Raw genomic sequence first — 19,715 nt, 5'->3', positions numbered from 1 at the left:
AGGATCCGTGCTCTGGCCCTGAGCTCTACTGAGACACTGAATCAACACCCATCTGAACATTTGCGGTTGCCACGGGTGCCAAGGAACCCCTTCTTGAGTTGCCAAGGCCCCAGGACATGTCTGGTTTCTCTGACCCTCCCCACCCTCACCACGCTGCCCTCCTGGGGTCAGAGTTGGAGTCCTGGGTGCACTGTGGCTAGTGGCTGCCTGCAGGCCTCTGGAGCACTTGGCCCTTTTGTGGTCAAAGCTGCCCAGCCGTCCAGGGCGGGCATCCACATCCCCTCCGTCAGCATCGGCTCTCCTCTCTCTCCCACAGGTCCAGCTTCCCGGGGACCTTTGCTTGTCCACAGTTCCCTGGTGTATTCCACATGCTCCTGTGTGCCCGGCATCGTGCCCGGCTCTAGGGTACACTGAGGAGTGTGACACCGTTCCAGCCACAGGGAGCTCACCATGTCATTCATCACCTGCCAGAGGGGCCAAGGGGCAAGGATGGGGCCTGACCCATCGGAGGCTCTGACCTCAGCTGGGGCACAGGTGGAGAGAGTGGGGTCCCTTGGGGCAACCAGCTGGGTTCAGCTCAGGAACTGGTGGGAGCCAGGAGGCCAGAGCCAGCGAAGGACAGGACAGGGTGTCAGCCAGGTGGAATCCCCTGCCGAGGAGAGGAGAGGGGGGACATGGTGTTGACAGCAGTGGAGAGGGGGCTTTAGGGGCAAAGGAGGATGCAAAGCCTGGGGGCTGCCCCCGAGGGAGAAGGGCCCTGCTCTGTGGCCACTAGAGGGAGCAGCTTGGGGGCCGAGGAGCCGAGCCCCTCATATGGCTCAGAGCCCCTGGGCACTTTGGGTAGATTGGGGTGGGGTCAGGGGGCTCCTGGGCGAATTCAGAACACCGGGAGGTTCCTGGGAAGGAGGAACTGGGACACTGAAGATGTCATCAAATCACAGACGTTGAAGCCAAGGCCAAGAACAGGCAGATGAGCTCCCTGGGCCACTGTGGCCGAGGGTGAGGGGCAGGACTGGGCTGTCCAGGAGTGCAGGGCCCCAGCTGCCCTGCAGCAGTGTCCACCTCCCTGCAGGCCAGAGTCCTGTGGAGACGGAGGACTGTGGCACACGGCTGTGTGTGGGGACCTAGGCAGGCCGTGTGGGTGAGGACCCAGGACAAATGGGGCCTTGAACCTGAATGGCTGCCCTCGGGGAGGGGGACACGTGCTCTATGCAACTCCAGGGAACAGGAGTGGGCCAGCTTGGAGGAGGGATATCTGTCTCTCGCTTGACCGTGGGCTACCCTGTGAGGTGGTGAGCTCCCTGTCCTGGGAGGCATGTAAGCAGAGACCCGCTCACTGGGCTGCAGCCCCTCACAGGGGCTTCCAAGCATCAGGAAGTGAGTGGCTGTTGCCCCCTGCCCCACCCCTCCTGGGATCCTGGTTCTGCCCACAGCTCTGACTCAGGTGCAGCTCCCTGGAGGGTGAGAGGCCCATGTGCGGTGGCTACAGGGGCAGCATCTCCATGACGCCCGTGTGGGGCCGTCTCCACGTTCACTGTTTGCAGACACCCCTGCGGCTGAGCACCCGATGCACTCGGCCAGCTGGCAGGGCCAAGGGTCGGTGGGGCGGCTCCCTGCTGGTTGGGACTTGCACGGCCCTGAGCAGGGAGGCGGGCAGGGCCGGCAGGGTGCCTGGCGCAGGTGCTGGAGGGGGATGGTGGGGCGAGTTTCTCCACCTGGGTGAGGTGGAGCCACGGAGACTGCTTCTCTCCAGAACCAGACCAGCTCCAGTTCCCAGGCTAGGTGAGTGCCAGCTCCTCTCAGGTTGGAGGCTGGGCAGGGTGGGGTGGGGTGGGGACTGGTAGCCCAGGGGTCCGGGGCCTAGATGGCTGGATGCACAGCTGGGGCAGAGGCAGGAGCCATGCCAGGACTGCGGCCGATGCGTGTTTGAGGTGTCTTCCTTTAAGCCGGGCACAGGTGTCTGAGGGGAACATTGCAGAGACGCAGCCTCCAGGTTCCCAGCCTTCCAGGCAGCCTTAGAGAGTCCGGGGCTCCCCCACAGCGGGGTCTGGGCAGCCACCGCCCTGCCTCCCCTTCCTCACTGAGCCACGGGGTGCCTTGTGTTCCCTCCAACCTGGCAGGGAGGCTGGGGCAAGGGGGCCTGATCCAGAGACCCGGCCCCCAGGCTGTGGGGAGGAGGGTGGAAGGAAGTCCATCAGCAACACACACAGGCTCCCATCCCAGGGACGGCACAGGCCAGTGGCAGTATTTCTCCAGGGACCCCAAGCCTGGCTGGGACAGGGGCCGTGCCTTGGGCCTAAGATGAGAGAGCTCTTCTGACGGGAGGGAGGAGGGTGGTAACGAAACCCAGCCTCCGCCTGCCCTGCGCGGCCCCTGTGACATTCCCAATTGCTGGGGACTGACTCACCCCCACTTCAAAGGCCTTAAATAGTTCAGCTATTTCACCTACCACACTGTGCCGTCACTCTGGAATTCTGCCGTGCGGGAGCTGAGGCCCCACCTGCAGACCTGCTGCTCACCTGGGCAGGTGCCTCCTCACAGCCCATCTGCACAGCTGGCCTGTGGAGTCCTCCTCAGGGGCCACTGGGCCTCACCTGCCGCTGTTGAAGGGATGCCTGCCCCTGCTCTCCCCACCTCAGCCATGGCCGTGCAGGTGCCCCTGTGGCACCACTACCTGCAGGCCATCCGGTCCCGGGAGGCGCCGCGTGCCCAGGACTTCCAGCGCGCAGAGAACGTGCTGCTCACGGTGCTGGAGCGCGTGCATGCTCTGGACCCCCGCTTCATCGTGGACTACTCCCGCGGCCTGGAAGCCTTCCAGTTCGCCCTGCGCTCCTCTGAGGACCCAATGGACATGGAGGTGCCCCTGTGGGTGGATGCCGAGGCTCTACTGATTGAGGAACCAGAGGCCACCCAGCAGGGGGATGGCCCTGAATTATGCCGCCTGGGTGTGCCCAGGGAAGGGGCTGGCCTGGAGCAGTGGACCACCGATGATACCTTCACTGCCTCCTCGGAGGGTGACACCAAGTGCCGTGGACACATTGTGCCCAGCAAGGTCCTGTGTGTCCTCAAGGGCCTGCTGGTGGCAGCCATCGTACACTGCAAGCACCACAGTCTCGTCGCGCCAGGTACAGGCACAGCCCACTCTGCACGCATATCTGTGTGTACCGAGGGGCTGCTGTGTGGGTGCTCACAGAGCTGTACCTGCCCACTGTGTGGGTGTCTGTGTGCAAGTGTGTGAGTGCACATGTGTGTGATTGCCATGTACGTGCACACAGGGTGGCGACTGTCCTCTGTGTGTGACTGCACGCACAGGCATGTGTGCACGTGTGTGACACTGTGCAAGTGTGGACAGCGTGTTGGGGCACAGAAGTCGGGAGACCTCACTTAGGTCTTCCAGCTCCAAACGCCTCTAAGAAGACAGATGATGTGTTCTGTGTTGTGTGTGTTTGCATGGGGTTTCCACGGCTGCCAGTCGTCCAGTGGCTGGAGTCTGGGGCAGCTGCTTCACTGGTGGCCTTGCAGGAGGGTCCCTCACACCGCTCTGGGCAGGCGGCTCTGTTGCCAGTCACAGCCTGTGACCTCAAGGCTCCCGGAGGCCATCGCATGCCCACTTCCAGTGTCTGACGATGTTGCACCAGGTGGGAGGGGTGTGTGTGTGCCTGCCTGCGTGTGCATGAGTGCAGGGGTGTGAATGTGTGCGCATGTGTGTGCCCGTGTCTTATCAGCTTATGGCTGAGTTGTCTATTGGTGTCTTGAGCCCCAAGTGGGCTCTGAGGCTGGGCTTCCGCATGGACCAGGGCTGGCCTCAGTCTCTCCTCTGGGGCCTTTTGTTTGTTTTTGAGACGGAATCTCACTCTGTCACCCAGGCTGGAGTGCAATGGCACGATCTTGGCTCACTGCAACCTCCACCTCCCGGGTTCAAGCGATTCTCCTGCCTCAGCCTCCTGAGTAGCTGGGATTACAGGCATGGGCTACCACGCCCAGCTAATTTTTGTATTTTTAGTAGAGACAGGGTTTCACCATATTGGCCAGGCTGGTCTCGAACTTCTGACCTCAGATGATCCGCCCACCTGGGCCTCTCAAAGTGCTGGGATTACAGGTGTGAGCCACAGCGCCTGGCCCACCTTTGGGGCCTTGTTGATATGGTCCAGGGTGAGTCTGAGCCCAGGGCTCCTTCAGCAGGGGCTGCCTGGATGGCGAGGGTGGCTGGGAGGACAGGGCTCAGCCTGTGCAGGGGCCAGGATGATGGGGACCCTGAGTGGTACAGACATCCTCCAGGGGGTCAGGTTGTCCTGGAAGGGAACTGGGGACTGGAACAGAATTTGTCACATGTGAGTCACCACGGTCCTCACAGGGCTTTGTTGCCTCGAGTCACCTCCCTAGTATTCATCTGACCCTCATGTCCTCCGTGAGGTCAGCGGGTGGGGTCAGCTCACCTTTGCGAGAGGCCGTGACCTGCTTGGGGCTGCCCAGCGCTGGGGCCTGCCTGGAGGCAGGGGCATCTTCTGTGGGTTCTGGGGAAGGGTGTGCCGCCACTGCTGCACACAGCCAGGCCTCCAGTCTGCAGTCTGGGAGGCCAGGAGGGTGGATTCTAACAGAAGCCCTCCCCAGACCTGTCTAGTGCCCTGGGGCGAGTGACTGACCTGACCTCTGGGGTGTCAGCTTCTGGTGCTCCCAGCCAGCCCTCACCCAGCCCCTCGGGCTTCCTGCCCCAGCATCTTCTGAACCTCTAATCATGCAGGCCGTGGGGTGGGTATTTCTATCTTCTTCTCGACCTCACTTGGCCCTGTCCCCACCTGTGAGACAGGCCCACCCACTGGGGTGAGCAGGAGGCCGTGCCGGGCCCTGAGTCGTTCGGATTTGGTCTAAGCCGCCAGGCTCCTCACACCCCCAGAGTGCGTCCTGAGAAAGCAGACCCGATACTGCAGGCCGCGCCTACGGCCCCCGAAGCTGTGCTGGGCTGGGCATGTGAGGAGATTCCAGGCATTGTTTCCTGACACTCACCTTAAAGGGGAAGTGGCAGCCTGGGTGACAGGGGTCAGGCTGCCCCCACCCTGGGAACCGGTGAGACCAGCCCGGGGCTGTGGCCTGTGGCTGGGCTGGTGCAGTTGTGGCTGCCTTCCAAGCTGCCAGGTCACGGGCAGCGAGCGTGTGTGGCCCACGGCAGATGAGGTGTGTGGCCACTAGAGGCGGCTCTGAATGGCAGGCACCTCACATGCTGCATGGGGGGGCCCCTCCTTCTCTTTCATTGATGGGAACTGAGGCCCCTGTGGGATGCGCTGCCCAGGCAGCAAGACCAGGGTTGCCCTGAGGTGGGTCCCAGAGGTGTCCCCAGAACTGCCCCACGGGAGATTGTGGGTGCTGAGGGGTCCACACAGTCAGGACCAGGCTCCCTCCGGAAGGGCCCTGGGGCGGTGGGATGGTGGGAAGGCAGGCCCCTTGCTCGCTCATGATGGGGACCTTTCCCAAGGCACAAGCCAGGATTCCCTTGGGGACACGCCAGCATGCTGCCTGGACCCAGCTCCCTGTGACCTGGGCACCCTGGCTGGACAGTACTGGGGAGGGGAGGGGCGGCCTCTCCTCTGGTCCCTGGGCCAGTGTTGGGTGGGGGCCATGTGGGTGTCTGCAGTCACCCTGAGTGACACCTCACCTCTTCATTCTCGGGTATTAATTTGTTTTTGGGGAGGTAGGGCGACTGAGGCAGAGGCCAGAGGGCCCCTGGACTCACCAGAATGCCTCCAGCCCCAGCTCCATTACACCCTGGAACAGGCCCTCGAGGGGCTCTGGGCTCTGTGTTAGGGAAGTGGGCACTGGGCTGGGTTCCGGGTAGGGTCCGAGGAGGGAAGGGAGTGGGAAACCTCTTGGCCAGAATGTGCCGCCTGTTGGGGACAGAGGCCATGGGGCTCTCGGGCAAGGGCTCCCTGGGAAGTGTAGGATCCAGACCTGGTCAGGAATAATGGCTGAGCTCCGTCACTTTGAGCTTGCTGGCCTGGGCAGCCCAGAAATGGGGGTGGCCGAGCTGGCTCCCCACTACTGGCAGCTGCCGCCGCCTCTTCTCTCCATGGGAACTGAGCCCCGGCCTGGGCTTGTCCCTCTCTCCCCAGCTGCCCCCATCATGTAGACTGGTCCCCTAGCTGGATCCAACATGGGCTTCCCATGCACGCAGTTGATTTGAGTGGCAGGGGGCTCTCAGGGAAGCTTCCAGGGGCAGGGGCAGGGGGCAGGGGGCAGGGGGCAGGGGGCAGGGGCAGGGGGCAGGGGGCAGGGGGCAGGGGCAGGAGGAGGTGAGTTCTGGGGAGGAAAGGCCTAGCTTCGCTCCACCCTCTCCAGCTCTGGAGTGGGAGCCCTGTGGCCCCAGCCTGGACTGCTGCTGCCTCCTTCCCCACAGAGAAGGCAGCAGAGACACCAGGGCCATCGTCAGGAGGTAGGCGGCTAGCTGAGGGCTGGGACTTCGTTCCCACGGCTGGGGCAGAGCGAGCAGGCTCAGGAAGGCCTGGGAAGGCACAGCAGGTGTGGTCCTGGGGTGTGGGGTGAGGGCGGTGCCTGGCAAAGGAAAACCTCACGTAGGACGCTGCTGTCATCACTGATGCTGCAAGTCGCTAAGCTGACAGTTGTGCTGTGGACTGTCACCATGGGGCAGGCATGGTGGCCAGCTCCTCACTCGGCTGAGGTCCAGGGATGGACACAGGTGTCTGAGGTTGGGGAGCTGCAGCCTGCAGGTGAGGGCCAGCAGAGAGGGCTGCAGGTGAGAGGTGATGAGGGGCAGGGGCCAAGTTGGCAGCAGGAGGAGGGTTGTGGAGTGTCCTGGGCGGGTGAGGCAGGTCGAGGGGGCTGGAGAGGTGATGAGGGGCAGGGGCCAAGTCGGCAGCAGGAGGAGGGTTGTGGATTGTCCTGGGCGGGTGAGGCAGGTCGAGGGGGCTGGAGAGGTGATGAGGGGCAGGGGCCAAGTCGGCAGCAGGAGGAGGGCTGTGGAGTGTCCTGGGCAGGTGAGGCAGGTTGAGGGGCCGGCGTGACTTGGGTCTTTGCAGGTTCGCTGAACGCAGCCAGCCTGAGGGAGGAGCAGCTCCACCTGTCCTTGCTGGTGTCCAGCGGCTGGAGAACAATCAGCTTCCACGTGGTGCCCGTGGTGAGAAGGAAGCTTGGGGTGCCTGTCCTGGAGGGGGCGCAGCAGATGCCCGGATTCCCCAAGGGCAGCTTGAGAAGGATCCTCAGCCAAGGGGTGGACCTGGTGCCGGCCAGCGCCCAGCTCTGGAGGTAGGCACACCCTCCCGGTCACAAGGTTCCTGGGGAGTGGGTAGGAAGGGGCCACCACCCCCATGCTCCCCCGGCCCCAGCCAGGAGAATCTGCAGGGTCCTCCATCTGCCTCTGCCCCCATGGGCATGTGTGTTCCACTGAGATTACTGGGGTCTCCGGCTGTAGGAAGGGTGAAAATGTGTCCTCTCCCAAGTGGAAAGGGGCCTGGTGGCATCTGACACTGGGTGATGAGAGACCTGGAATTGTGGACGGCTGCCCTAGATGGGACCTTTCACTACCCAGCTTTTGCTTGGGGCAGGAAAATAGCTGAGAGGTCAGGCAACCTGTCCAGGCAGGCAGGTTCCCAGAAAATCTTAGAGGGTTCCTACACAGTGGGGGTGCGTCCACATTGATGTCTGTGAGAGGGAGGAGAGGGGCACTGGGCAGAGGCTGAGCTCCCCTGGAGACCCCTAGCCAATGGCCAGGGACTGTACCCCATCCAGATCTGACACCACTGCAACAGCCCCTCAGGGTGGCTCACACCCCCTCACTTGCTGGAAGGATGGTTGAATCCACGCTTGTCAGTGGAGGGCTTTGCAAAGCTGGTCATGTCCCCCCTGTGGTTTTCCCCCGAAAGGAAAGGCTCAGCGGAGCGCCGCTCACCTGCCCTGCATTGCTGCTGACCCCTTCACGCGAGGCAGGGGCAGCGTCCAAGCTTGTGGAATAACTACCTGCCCGCCTGCCAAGGAAGGGGAAGGGCTGGGCTGGGTAGAGTCATTTTTGCAAGTAAATGGGAAAATGACATTTTTGGTGCCCCACGTCCTGTAGACTTGGCGGGGGAGGGGGACACTGGGCACGTTACTGGCCCCCGTTGCGGCTCTGTGAAGGGTGGGCCCATGAGGGTGCGGTGCCAAGGCTCCACCACCTCAGCCCATCCAGCATGCACACAGCAAGTCATCTGGTGTGAGCTGCTCTGAGCTATGGGCATGGGCGGGGCTGGGGTGTGGAGCAGAGATTCTGAGCCCATCGTGCGGCCACCCCTGGAGGCTGCTGCCCTGGGCTTCCTGAAGGGGCCATGGGTGGAGCTGTCACACCCCCGGGCTGGGTGGCTCCAACCTGGGCAGGTCTGAGAGGCACCTTCCTGTCTACACAAAGGGCTGGGCTGGCCTGGAGGCTCCTACATCCCTCCATATTCAGGGACAGGGAGTCTCCATGAAAAGCAGGCGTGCACACTGCACAGCTGATGACAGCAGCTCCCGAGAAGCCTGGGTTCCGGCTGGGTCCCACCAGCAGACACAGCACAGCACGACCCCGGCCAGGGCCTGAACCTCCGGGGCTCAGGAGCTCCCCATGCTGGGGGCCAACAGTGGCGGGGGCTGACCCAGTGCGTCTGTCTGGGCCCCAGGACCTCCACTGACTACCTGCTCACAAGGCTGCTGCGGGAGCTGGGCTCCCTGCAGGGTCATCGACTGGACAGCCTCTCCATCCTCGACCGGGTCAACCACGAGAGCTGGCGTGACAGTGGCCGGACTGACGGCCTGACCTTCGGCCACCTGAAGGTACCCAGGGCGGGACTCAGTGGGTTGTCTGTCACCAGGGCCCAGGGGTAGGTGCACCCAGGCTTGTCCCTCCTGCCAGCCCTGACTGGCGGGCAGCTGCTGTGAGTCCCGAGTCGGAGTTGGGGGGATTCTGAGAGCCTGCCCAGGTTCTGAGGAGGTGAGGCCGTGGCTCATGAGGGTCACAGGAATGTGGCTGTGGGTGCCGTGGTGCTGCAGGCTGGCCTTCGCCATCCCTGGGCCGTGACCTCGGAGGCCCTCCTGGCCCTGGGACACTGTTGGGTAGAATCTCAGGGTGGGGCCTCACAGAGCCCGGTGTTCCCGCCCAGCGAGCCTCCTCTCAGTGTCTGGGAATGTCACCTGGCTGGGACACCTCCCTCTGGGGGTTCCCAGGAGAGTCCAGGCACACCCTTCTCTCTGCTTCCTGGGCCACAGTGACATTCTGCAGAACCCTGTCCTTCTGGGGCTTTGTAACGTCAAATGCTGAGAAGAACAAGGAACAGGCAGGGGCCAGGGACTCCAACCCACCCCAACTCCGAGGAAGCAGGTAGGGGCTGTGCTGTCTTGGGGTCTGCTCGGCTGGCCCCTCCCTGGAGTGTGTGGCCAGCCGGGCGCTGCTCCACAGACGGGGCTGGCCCCTCCACCTGGCTCAGTGTTGAGGGAGAGGTGCCCCTCCTGGTGTCTGGAGTCCCTAGGTGACCTCTGGCCATGCCCTCTCAGGCCCCTATCTGACCTGGAGCTTCCAGCCCCCGTTGAGGTCGGATGCATGGTGGTTCCCAAGCCCCAAACTCAACTGCAGGGTGAGGGGCCGTGGGAGAAGAGGTTTTGAAAAGCCACTGTGAGACAGGGCCTGGGGCAGGATGGAGGGGAAGGGTATCTGGAGCGGCCGCAGGCAGCTCAGGTCTTGTGGTTCAGGCCAGGGGTCATGCGCACACAGGCTAGGACTGTGACAATGCCATGGTCCCCTAGGACTGTGACAATGCCATGGTCCCGTTGGGTTGGGCTGCAGGGGGTGAGTATGAGCTCAAAGGGGCAGAGGGAAGGAGAGAAAGGCCCAGAGGATGCTGGGAGCTGCAGAGGGCCCCAAGGGAGGTCCTGGGGGGTGAAAGGAGGAGCTGGGGTGGGGCGCCAGGGCCAGAGCCAGGCAGGGGAGGAGAGAGAGGGGTTCATGCCTTCGGGAGCCAGCAGGCTGGGGGCAGCGGGTGGGAGGGGCCTGGGACTCTGACTGGGACGTGGAGGGGAGGGCGCAGGGTAAGGAGAGATGGGGGTGGGAGCAGGGAGAGGCAGCAGGGTGAGGGTGGGAGCGCAGGGTGGGAGTGCAGAGTGGGCCGGGTGGGCCAGGAGGCCAGGGCTGACCCTGCTGTCCTGCAGATGGTGCTGCTGTGGGCCTCTGCGCTCTTCCCGGCGCCCGAGGACTGGGCAGAGCTGCAGGGTGCCGTGTACCGCCTGCTGGTGGTGCTGCTCTGTTGCCTGGCCACGCGGAAGCTGCCCCACTTCCTCCACCCGCAGCACAACCTGCTGCAGGGCAGCGGCCTGGACCTCAGCGCCATCTACCAGCGCGTGGAAAGCTTTGCCAGCCAGCCCGAGGCGGCCCTGCGCATCCACGCCACCCACCTGGGCCGTAGCCCCCCGCCGCGCATTGGCTCCGGGCTCAAGGCCCTCCTGCAGCTGCCAGCCAGTGACCCCACTTACTGGGCCACTGCCTACTTCGACGTCCTGCTGGACAAGGTGGGTGCTGGCCGCGGGGGCCTTGGGCAGGCCCAGGGGCATGGGAGGGTGGGATGGAGCCCTGGCCTGGCTCCCTGCCCATTCTCTCCTGGGTCAGCGGTCCCAGGAATGCTGAGGGCAGGTCAGGGCTCGGATGGAGAGTGTCTGTGGGGACATGTGATGTCTGGGGGTCACATGGGCTGTGGGGGGTCCCCTCACTGGTGGCCTCACAGGGCCTGGGGCTTCTCCCTGGAACCAGGGCAGTGGGTCTGACCCTGCTTCCGTTTCCCACCAGAATTGCCCCTGGCTCACCCTTGGTAAATGCTCAGAGCCCCAGCTGCCCACCCTGGAGTTCCATTCCTCATGAAGGGATATGGCCTTACCTGGGCCCCAGAGGGACCATTTTTTTCTCCCTGGACTCAAGAATCCACAGCCATGCTCCTTGGGACCCTGTGTCCCCTGGGCCACTTCTCATGGGTGCCTGGAGGCTCCACCAACTGCCCCTCCCTGTGCCCCAGGCTCTGCCACCTCTGCCGAGCCTGCCCGGCATCCACCCTGCTCCTCACCCAGGGCCCAGCCCTCACCCTCATCCGAGGAGCAAACACAGTCTCCTTCCAGGGCACAAACAGGGGTTTCTTTGCCACCCTCTCCTGTGTCCTAGTGGCAGTGAGGCCCCAGGGTAGCCGCCCTCTGCTGGGCATCTCCTATCCTATTTTAGCAAACTTCCGCCTGTTGAGATGCTGATGGCCTCCTGGGGTCTCCCCTCATGCCCAACACTTAAGAATTTTTACCCCAGAGCCTGCAGATTAGGGGGCAAGGGCCGTGCTCTGTGCTCTCAGCAGACCTGTGTGGGCAGGGTGGGGTGAGGGTGGGGTGGTCGCCGGAGGCAGCCTTCAAGCAGCACCCTGTGGGGCCTCCTCCTCAGTGTAGACCCATGCCAGGGATGCCGTGTGTGAGGAGGGACTCAGGGAGCAGCAGAGGCTGGGGCCACTCCACCTCTGGGATGCCCGTCCAGGCAGATACTCAGGGCAGGAAGGCCCGGCATGGCCCAGGGAGGGTCAGTTGTTCCATGCTGTGCTCTCGGCCCTGAGAGCTTATGATGGGCTCCAGGGGTCCCTGTAACCCTTCTCCCCTGCAACCCTGCCTGTAGTTCCAGGTCTTCAACATCCAGGATAAGGACCGGATCTCTGCCATGCAGAGCGTCTTCCAAAAGACCAGGACTCTGGGCGGCGAGGAGAGCTGAGCTGGGCCACCTGGTCTCAGCCACCTGTTCCTGGCTCCTCGACAGACTCTGCACTGCACCATGGGAGGCTCCTGGGATGTTTGGAAGAAGGAACGGGCTTCTCATTGAGGGGGATAGTGGAGGGATTTTGTCCCCAGGAGTGGCCTCTGAGAGTCTTTCAGTGCCTGGTGGGGCAGAGCAGGCCTCCTGGAGCACCTCCTTCCTGGGTCAGGGCCTGGATGCAGGTGCCAAGCTCTCCATGTGGTGCATGTTGACCCAGCCATGTGGTGTTGTCAAGCAAACAGCATCGGCAGGAGACCTGGAGCTGAGGGCTTGGCCCTGCCTGCACTGTATGCCATTCCTTGGTGATGAAATGCTGTATATTTGGTCTTGAAAAATTGAATGTGCTGGGTATACACAGCAGAAAGGGTACTCTCCACTTTTTGTATATCTGTGTGGAAAATATTTCCCCTAGAAGTAGAAGAGGCTCGTGTGCTGATGGATAATTTTGAGTCTTCTCTATTCTCTGTGAATGACCCCCCTTCCCCAGGAATCCCCACCTCCTACCTCATTCTTAGAGCAAACTAAAGCCAACTGAGGGTGCACACACAGCCATGAGCCCACCTGCCCAGGACTAGTCCCATCTGCTTCTTCCCGTCCCCGTGGAAGTGGCCCATGATATGGTTTGGATCTGTGTCCCCACCCAAATCTCAGGTAGAATTATAATCCCCAGTGTTGGAGGAGGGTCCTGGTGGGAGGTAATTGGATCATGGGGGTGGGGTTCTCCCTTGCTGTTCTCATGATAATGAGTGAGTTCTCATGAGATCTGGTTGTTTGAGTGTGTGGTCCCTCCCCCTCCCCTTTTGCTCTCTTCCTCCTTCTCCGGCCATGTAAGATGTGCCTCCTTCTCCTTCACCTTCCACCATGATTGTCAGTTTCCTGAGGCCTCCCAGCCATGCTTCCTGTACAGCCTGCGGGACCATGAGTCAATTAAACCTCTTTATTCATTACCCAGTCTCAGGTAGTTGTTTACAGCAGTACAGGAATCTACTAAACATCCCCCCTCTCTGATGTAAGGTGTCCTCTTCTGGCATCTGATGCCACCCCCACTCTGTCCTTACCATTCTTTGTACCCGCAACTCACATTCTCTCATCAGCCCAGCACTGCCTGCCTGCCTGCAGCCCATGACCTGCATGGGTCCTGCCCGTTGGACATTTCCTATTCTCCATCTTTGGCCTCTCAGGGGCATTGACCCCTCAGTGCCTGAGCCACAGCTCACACCCTAAGCTCTTGGAGGGGACCTGCAATTCATACAGCAGCAGCTCCCTGGAGCCTCCTTGAAAGGGACCATCTGCCAGAGGAAGCACACACTCACGACAGGAGATACCCAGACCCCTTGAAGGCTGCAAGATCCAGGGCCTGAGCTGACACCCACACAAGGGGAGACAAAATGCCATCACTCCTCCCCCATTAGAATGGGGGCTGGTGGAAGCAGAATCTTGGTTCACATCTGATTCATAATGGAACTGAAGGGCCAGGCCCACCCTGTGGCCATTCCCTTGGCATTTGATTGTGAAGCAGGGTGGCTGTACATAGCAGGAGTAAGAGCTGGAATAGCAGGAAGGGCCAAGGGGAAGGTTATTTCGAAATCATCCCTATTCCCACGGCCGAGATAACCCAGCAAAGCATACCACATCCTGGGTGTACTAACAGAATTTAGTTCTACTTTCAGAGACTTCAATTCACCAATATGGCCCCAGTAGAAGCCAGATGGATTATGGTGAATGGTAGTGGATTATATAAACTTAACCAAGTTGTAACCTGTAGTCCAGGTGCTGTGCTAGACATGGTATCCTTAGTACAACAGGACAGCAGGGCCTCTGGAACTCGTATGTGGTCACTGGCCTGGGAGAAAGGCATTCTTTCCAATCCCCATCAGAGGGGAGGCTCAGACACGGTTTGCATTCACTTGGAAGAGATAACATTATAAGTTCACTGTCTGGCCCAGACTGATGTTAACCCTCTCTTCTCTGTCACAATGTAGGCCTAATGGGCCTTCATCACCTGGATGGTCTGTAGAATATTGCGCTGGTTCGCTGTATTGATGACATCATGCTAATTCGAACTGGAGAGGATTGACTGGAAAGTTCTTTGGATGCCTTCTAAGACCATTCATTCCAGAGGGTGGGAGACAAACCTTACAGTCTCAGGGTCTGGCCTAGAGATTAAGACTTTAGAGGCTGAGTGGTCTGGGGCATGCTGAGACATTGCTTCCAAGGTAAAGGGGAAGTTTTTGTACCTTGCCTCACCTATTGTGAAAAACAAGCCTGGTGCTTAGTGGGCCTAGTTCCAATTAGGACATTTCCTAATTGGAAATGTCCATTTGCTGGGGGACTCAGAAGGCTGTTGGTTCTGAGTGGGGCCAGGGCACAGGCAGGTTCTTGAGCAGATTCACACTATGATACCACCATGGTGCCAGTGGTATCTGTGGTAGAAAGGGGCACCATGTGACATCTCTGGCAAACCCCAAAAGAGGAGGTGAAGTCCTGGAACGAGAGCATATTGTCTGCAGCAGAGAAGTATTCACTGTTCAAAAGCAGCATTTGGTGTGATATTCGGCCCCTGGCCAGGGGACATCAAGTAACTGTGCGACCTGAGCTGCCCACCATGAGCTGAATGTTATGGGGTCCTAAGTTTGGGGGTGGCAGTGGTGGTGCAACAGCAGTCCATTGTACATGGACATGGCCCCTTCAGGGCTGGGCCAAGCAGGGTGGGTGGAAACAAGTCAGTTAGATGAACAATGGCTGGGGTCACCCTATCATCACCTACGTGCACCTGTGCCTCTCCTTTAACCTCACACATATGGCCTTGAGAGGGTTCCCTGGGACTAGATGACCGAGGAAGAAAATCTTGAACCTGGTTCATGGATATGATGGCTTGGTCTTTCGGTGCACACCAAAATGGACTTTCCCAACTCAGGGTTCCTAGAAGACAGTGGTGAGGGAAAATCCTCCGCATGGGCAGAGCATTGAGAAATAGAAACTGGGCCAGGTGTGGTGGCTCACGTCTGTAATCCCAGCACTTTGGGAGGCCGAGGTGGGTGGATCACCTGAAGTCAGGAGTTCGAGACCAGCCTGGCCAACATGGTAAAACACCGTCTCTACTAAAAAAACAAAAAATTAGCCAGGCATGGTGGCGGGCGCCTGTAATCCCAACTACTTGGGAGGCTGAGGCAGGAGAATTGCTTGAACCCGGGAGGTGGAGGGTGGAGGTTGCGGTGAGCCGAGATCCCACCATTGCACTCCAGCCTGGGCAACAAGAGTGAAACTCCGTCTCAAAAAAAAAGAAAAGAAAAGAAATAGAAATTATTCATCTCTTTTGTATGGAGAGACAAGTGGCCCAAGGAAAGAAAACACACAAACATTAAGACAAAGAGTATTACCAGAGGTAAGGGGCGATATTTCACAATGATAAAAATAGTCAGTTCATCAAGAAGGTATAACAATCCTAACAATAGACCTTCAAAATCATGAAGATGAATGCATAGAGTTAAAGGGAGAAGGAGACAAGACCACATTCATGCTGGGAGAACAGAACACCCCACTCTCAGCACTTCATAGAAAAAGCAGGCAAAAAACCAAACCAAAACAAACAACAGCAACAAAACCCCAGTGATACAAAGAAGACTTGAATACGCTGTCATCCAGGCGGACCTGGGGATCTGTAGAAGCTCACACCTGACAATGACGAAGACACGTTCATCTCGTGTCCATGGGATAGTCACTGAGACTGCTGCTGGTTTATAAAACAGACTCTCAGTACATGTTCAAAGTACTGAAATCCATATACAGTATGAGCTCTGACCGCAACAGACATAAATTTGAAATAAAAAACAAAAATACATTTAGAATATCCACCAAATATCTGGAAATTACACAATATAAGTCTAAATAGTCTGTGGTTCAAAGAAGAAATCACAAGGAAATTATAAAATATTGTGATCTGAGTGATACCAAAAACATCATCGATCAAAATTTGGGAGCTGCAGTGAAGAAAGTGCTCAGAGGGAAATGTTTAGCTTTAAATGCTCATACTAGAAAACAAATAAATGTTTAAAATCAATTAAGCTTCTACCATAGGAATCTAGAAAAAAAGGAGCAAATTAAAACCAAGGGTAGTAAAATAAAAGGAGCAATAAGAGTGGAAATCAATAGAAAGCAAACAATTGAGAAAATGATGGTAAATGTCACTTTTTTGAAGAGATTAATAAAATCAGTAACCCCCTAGCAAGACTGATCAATGGGGAAAAAACAGGAGAAAATATAAATTACCAATATCAGGAATGAAACAGGGAAATCACTAGAGAGCCCGTAAGCATTAAAGGATAATAAAGGGATATTAAGGATGATTTTATGCCAACACATTCAACAACTTAGAAGGAATTAAGCATGCTCTGGGTAACACAAATTACCAAAACAGGCACAAAGAGAGAGACAAAAATCTAAAGAACTCTATGTCTATTAAAACATTAGAAGTCATTAAAAAAAATCTTTCTCATAAAGAAAGCTCCTGTCCCATAAGGCTTCACTGGACAATTCTACCAAAATATAAGGAAAAAAAAAAGTCCCTATTCTAGACAAATTTAATTGATAAATAAAGGAAAAGAAAATACTGTCTAAACCACTTTACAAGACCAATGTAACCTTGCTATCTAAACCTGTCAAATATATTACGAGAAAATAAGAGGTCCGTCAACGAAACAGCACATCCGTAGAATAAAGAAACATAACTTTATGGTCATCTCACCATAGGCAGAAAAGGTATTTGACAAAATACAACAGCTGTTAGTGATAAATACCCTCTGCAAACTAGGACAGGTGGGGACTTCCTGCCTGTGACAGCAGGGCAGCTGCAGAAACCCCACTGCTGCCGTCAGCCTGACGCTGAGACATTAAACACGTCTCCAAGGCGAGAAGGTGCACGCTCATCACTGGGATTCAGCACTGTATTTGTGGCCTACACCGGCGCAATGAAGCAAGAAAAAGTACATAAAAGGCAGAAGACGTACAACTCTCATTAGTCACAGAGAATTTGATTATCTACTTAGAAAATTCAAAGGAATCTACAAAGAAGCTACTAGGCCTTGTGAATTTAGGAAGGTCAAAAGATACAAGATTAATATAGAAAAAATGAGATTATATATTAAAAAATAAACAACTGGAAATGAAATTTTTCAAATGCCATTTATAACAGCATCAACAATATCAAACACCTAGGAATAAATCTAACAAAAGATCTACGCCCAAGTGGGCTGTTTCCAGGAGGTCCTACTTGGAGGGAGAAGGGCCGCTGGGGGCCGGGGAGGCTGCCTGGTCCTGCCTCCTGGGCTGGGTCAGTGGCTTTCCTGTTCCTGGGTTCCTGGCTTTCCTTAAATAACCCCCTCCAGCTTTGCTGTACATTGAAAACTAGAAACATTGCTGAGAGTAATTTAAAAAGACTTACATTTATGTTTATGAAACGGAATTTATACTTTATTTCCATCTTCCTTAACTTGATATATAGATTTGGTGCAGTTCCTACCAAAATTTCAGCAAGCTATTCTGAAGAAATAGACAACATGAGTCTAAAATGTACACAGAAATTCGAAGGATGTAGAATACGAAAAACCTTTAAAAGGGAGAAAAACATTGGAGGACTTGTTCTTAATTTCAAGACTTACTATAAAGCTACAATATTTGCAACAGCATGGGATTGACACGAGGATGCAATGAAACAGAAGAGAGAGGCTGTAAATAGACATATGAATGTGTAGTCAACTGATTTTTAACAAAGCTGTCAAGTCAGTTCAATGGGGAAAGGAAAGTCTGTTTAACAAACGTTACTGGAACTGGGATATCAGTTTGGATAAAAATGAACCTTGACCCCCTTTCTACACTGTGTGCAAAATTAATATGAGGTGTATCATAGACCTAAACACAAAAGCTGACACTGTAAAGTTTCTAGAAGAAAACACAGGAAGACATCGTCACGACCTCAAAGTAGACAAAGGTTTCTTAGACAAGATACAAACAGCCCAGACCATAGAAGAAAACTCATTCACAAATATGACTTCACCAAAATTGAAAATACCTGCTCTTTGAAAGACACAATTAAGAAAATGAATAGGTAAGCTGGGTGTGGTGGCTCATGCCTGTAATTCCAGCACTTTGGGAGGCTGAGGTGGGTGGATGACTTGAGGTCAGGAGTTTGAGACCAGCCTGGCCAACATGGCAAAACCCCGTCTCTACAAAAAAACACAAAAATTAGCCGGGTGTGGTGGTGTGTGCCTGTAATCCCAGCTACTCGGGAGGCTGAGGCAGGAGAATCTCTTAAACCCGGGAGGTGGAGGTTGCAGTGAGCCGAGATCACACCACTGCTCTCCAGCCTGGACAAAGTGAGACTCTGTCTCAAAACAAAACAAAACAAAACAAAACAAAAAAAAAAAAGAAAGAAAAGAAAATGAATAGGTAAACCACAGAGTGGAAGAAAATATTCATGCCACACATATCTCATAGTATCTAGAATATATTTTAAAATGATCACACATTGACAATAAAAAGATAAAAATCCAAATATGACCAAAATATTTGAACTGACACTTTTCAGAAGATCTACAAACGGCCGATAGCATATGAGAAGTTGCTCAACATCAATAGGCATCCAGGAAATGCAAACTAAAACCAAATCAGACACGATTTTACACCCCCTAGCAAAAAAAGACAACACTGAGTGTGGGTGAGGACGTGGAGCACCCTGGACGCTTGTGCGTAGCTGCGGGAATGAAGCATGGAAGAGCCACTTCGGAGAACTTCGTGGCAGTCTCGTATAAGGTTAAGCCTCTTATATGACCCTGCAATTCCACTCCTAGTTATTTATCCAAGAAGAATGAAAATACATGGTCACGTGAAGGCTTGAGTAAGAATTTCACTACCTCCATATTCATAACAGCCCCCAGATAGAAATAACCCAGATGCTCATTTATGGTGATGAACCAACAAATTGTGATGTGTCCATGTGACAGGACGGCACTCAGCAACAAAGACACACCAGCGCCCACGATGGCACGTCCATATGACGGGACGGCACTCAGCAACAAAGACACACCAGCGCCCACGATGGCACGTCCATATGATGGGACGGCACTCAGCAACAAAGACACACCGGCGTCCACAACAGCACGTCCATATGACGGGACGGCACTCAGCAACAAAGACACACCGGCGCCCACAACAGCACGTCCATATGACGGGACGGCACTCAGCAACAAAGACACACCAGCGCCCACAACGGCACGTCCATATGACGGGACGGCACTCAGCAACAAAGACACACCGGCGCCCACAACGGCACGTCCATATGACGGGACGGCACTCAGCAACAAAGACACACCAGCGCCCACAACGGCACGTCCATATGACGGGACGGCACTCAGCAACAAAGACACACCGGCGCCCACAACGGCACGTCCATATGACGGGACGGCACTCAGCAACAAAGACACACCAGCGCCCACAACGGCACGTCCATATGACGGGACAGCACTCAGCAACAAAGACACACCAGCGCCCACAACGGCACGTCCATATGATGGGACGGCACTCAGCAACAAAGACACATCAGCGCCCACAACAGCATGTCCATATGACGGGACGGCACTCAGCAACAAAGACACACCAGCGCCCACGATGGCACGTCCATATGACGGGACGGCACTCAGCAACAAAGACACACCAGCGCCCACGATGGCACGTCCATATGACGGGACGGCACTCAGCAACAAAGACACACCAGCGCCCACGATGGCACGTCCATATGACGGGACGGCACTCAGCAACAAAGACACATCAGCGCCCACAACAGCATGTCCATATGACGGGACAGCACTCAGCAACAAAGACACACCGGCTCCCACAACAGCATGTCCATATGACGGGACGGCACTCAGCAACAAAGACA

The 19,715-nt window shown here is 56.5% G+C and overlaps 1 protein-coding gene across 2 annotated transcripts; it reads left to right on the top strand.

Annotated features, from left to right (window-relative positions):
- Positions 1-1,852: 1,852 nt before the first annotated feature.
- MAB21L4 (mab-21 like 4) lies at positions 1,853-12,729 on the top strand. Of its 2 annotated transcripts, none has more exons than XM_054478832.1 (5): positions 1,853-3,125; positions 7,029-7,254; positions 8,640-8,793; positions 10,162-10,518; positions 11,648-12,729. In XM_054478832.1, the coding sequence occupies exons 1-5, from the start codon at positions 2,612-2,614 to the stop codon at positions 11,738-11,740; spliced, it is 1,344 nt and encodes a 447-aa protein (XP_054334807.1). In that variant the 5' UTR covers positions 1,853-2,611; the 3' UTR covers positions 11,741-12,729. The 2 variants fall into 2 exon arrangements, with proteins under 2 accessions (XP_054334807.1, XP_054334808.1); XM_054478833.1 differs by lacking the exon at positions 1,853-3,125 and adding an exon at positions 6,291-6,719.
- Positions 12,730-19,715: the final 6,986 nt, after the last annotated feature.

The sequence above is a fragment of the Pongo pygmaeus genome, chromosome 11, assembly GCF_028885625.2.
Source record: "Pongo pygmaeus isolate AG05252 chromosome 11, NHGRI_mPonPyg2-v2.0_pri, whole genome shotgun sequence".
NCBI classification, from domain to species: domain Eukaryota; kingdom Metazoa; phylum Chordata; class Mammalia; order Primates; family Hominidae; genus Pongo; species Pongo pygmaeus.
The sequence above is the reverse complement of the archived record's forward strand: the minus strand, read 5'-3'. Positions and strand labels throughout refer to the sequence as shown.

Bases quoted from the DNA above. Each gene is read 5' to 3' on its own strand.
- MAB21L4 (XM_054478832.1), top strand. From the start codon at position 2,612: ATGCCTGCCCCTGCTCTCCCCACCTCAGCCATGGCCGTGCAGGTGCCC. The intron at 8,794-10,161 runs GTACCCAGGGCG...GCTGTCCTGCAG, and splicing joins TGACCTTCGGCCACCTGAAG to ATGGTGCTGCTGTGGGCCTC. The intron at 10,519-11,647 runs GTGGGTGCTGGC...CCCTGCCTGTAG, and splicing joins TCGACGTCCTGCTGGACAAG to TTCCAGGTCTTCAACATCCA.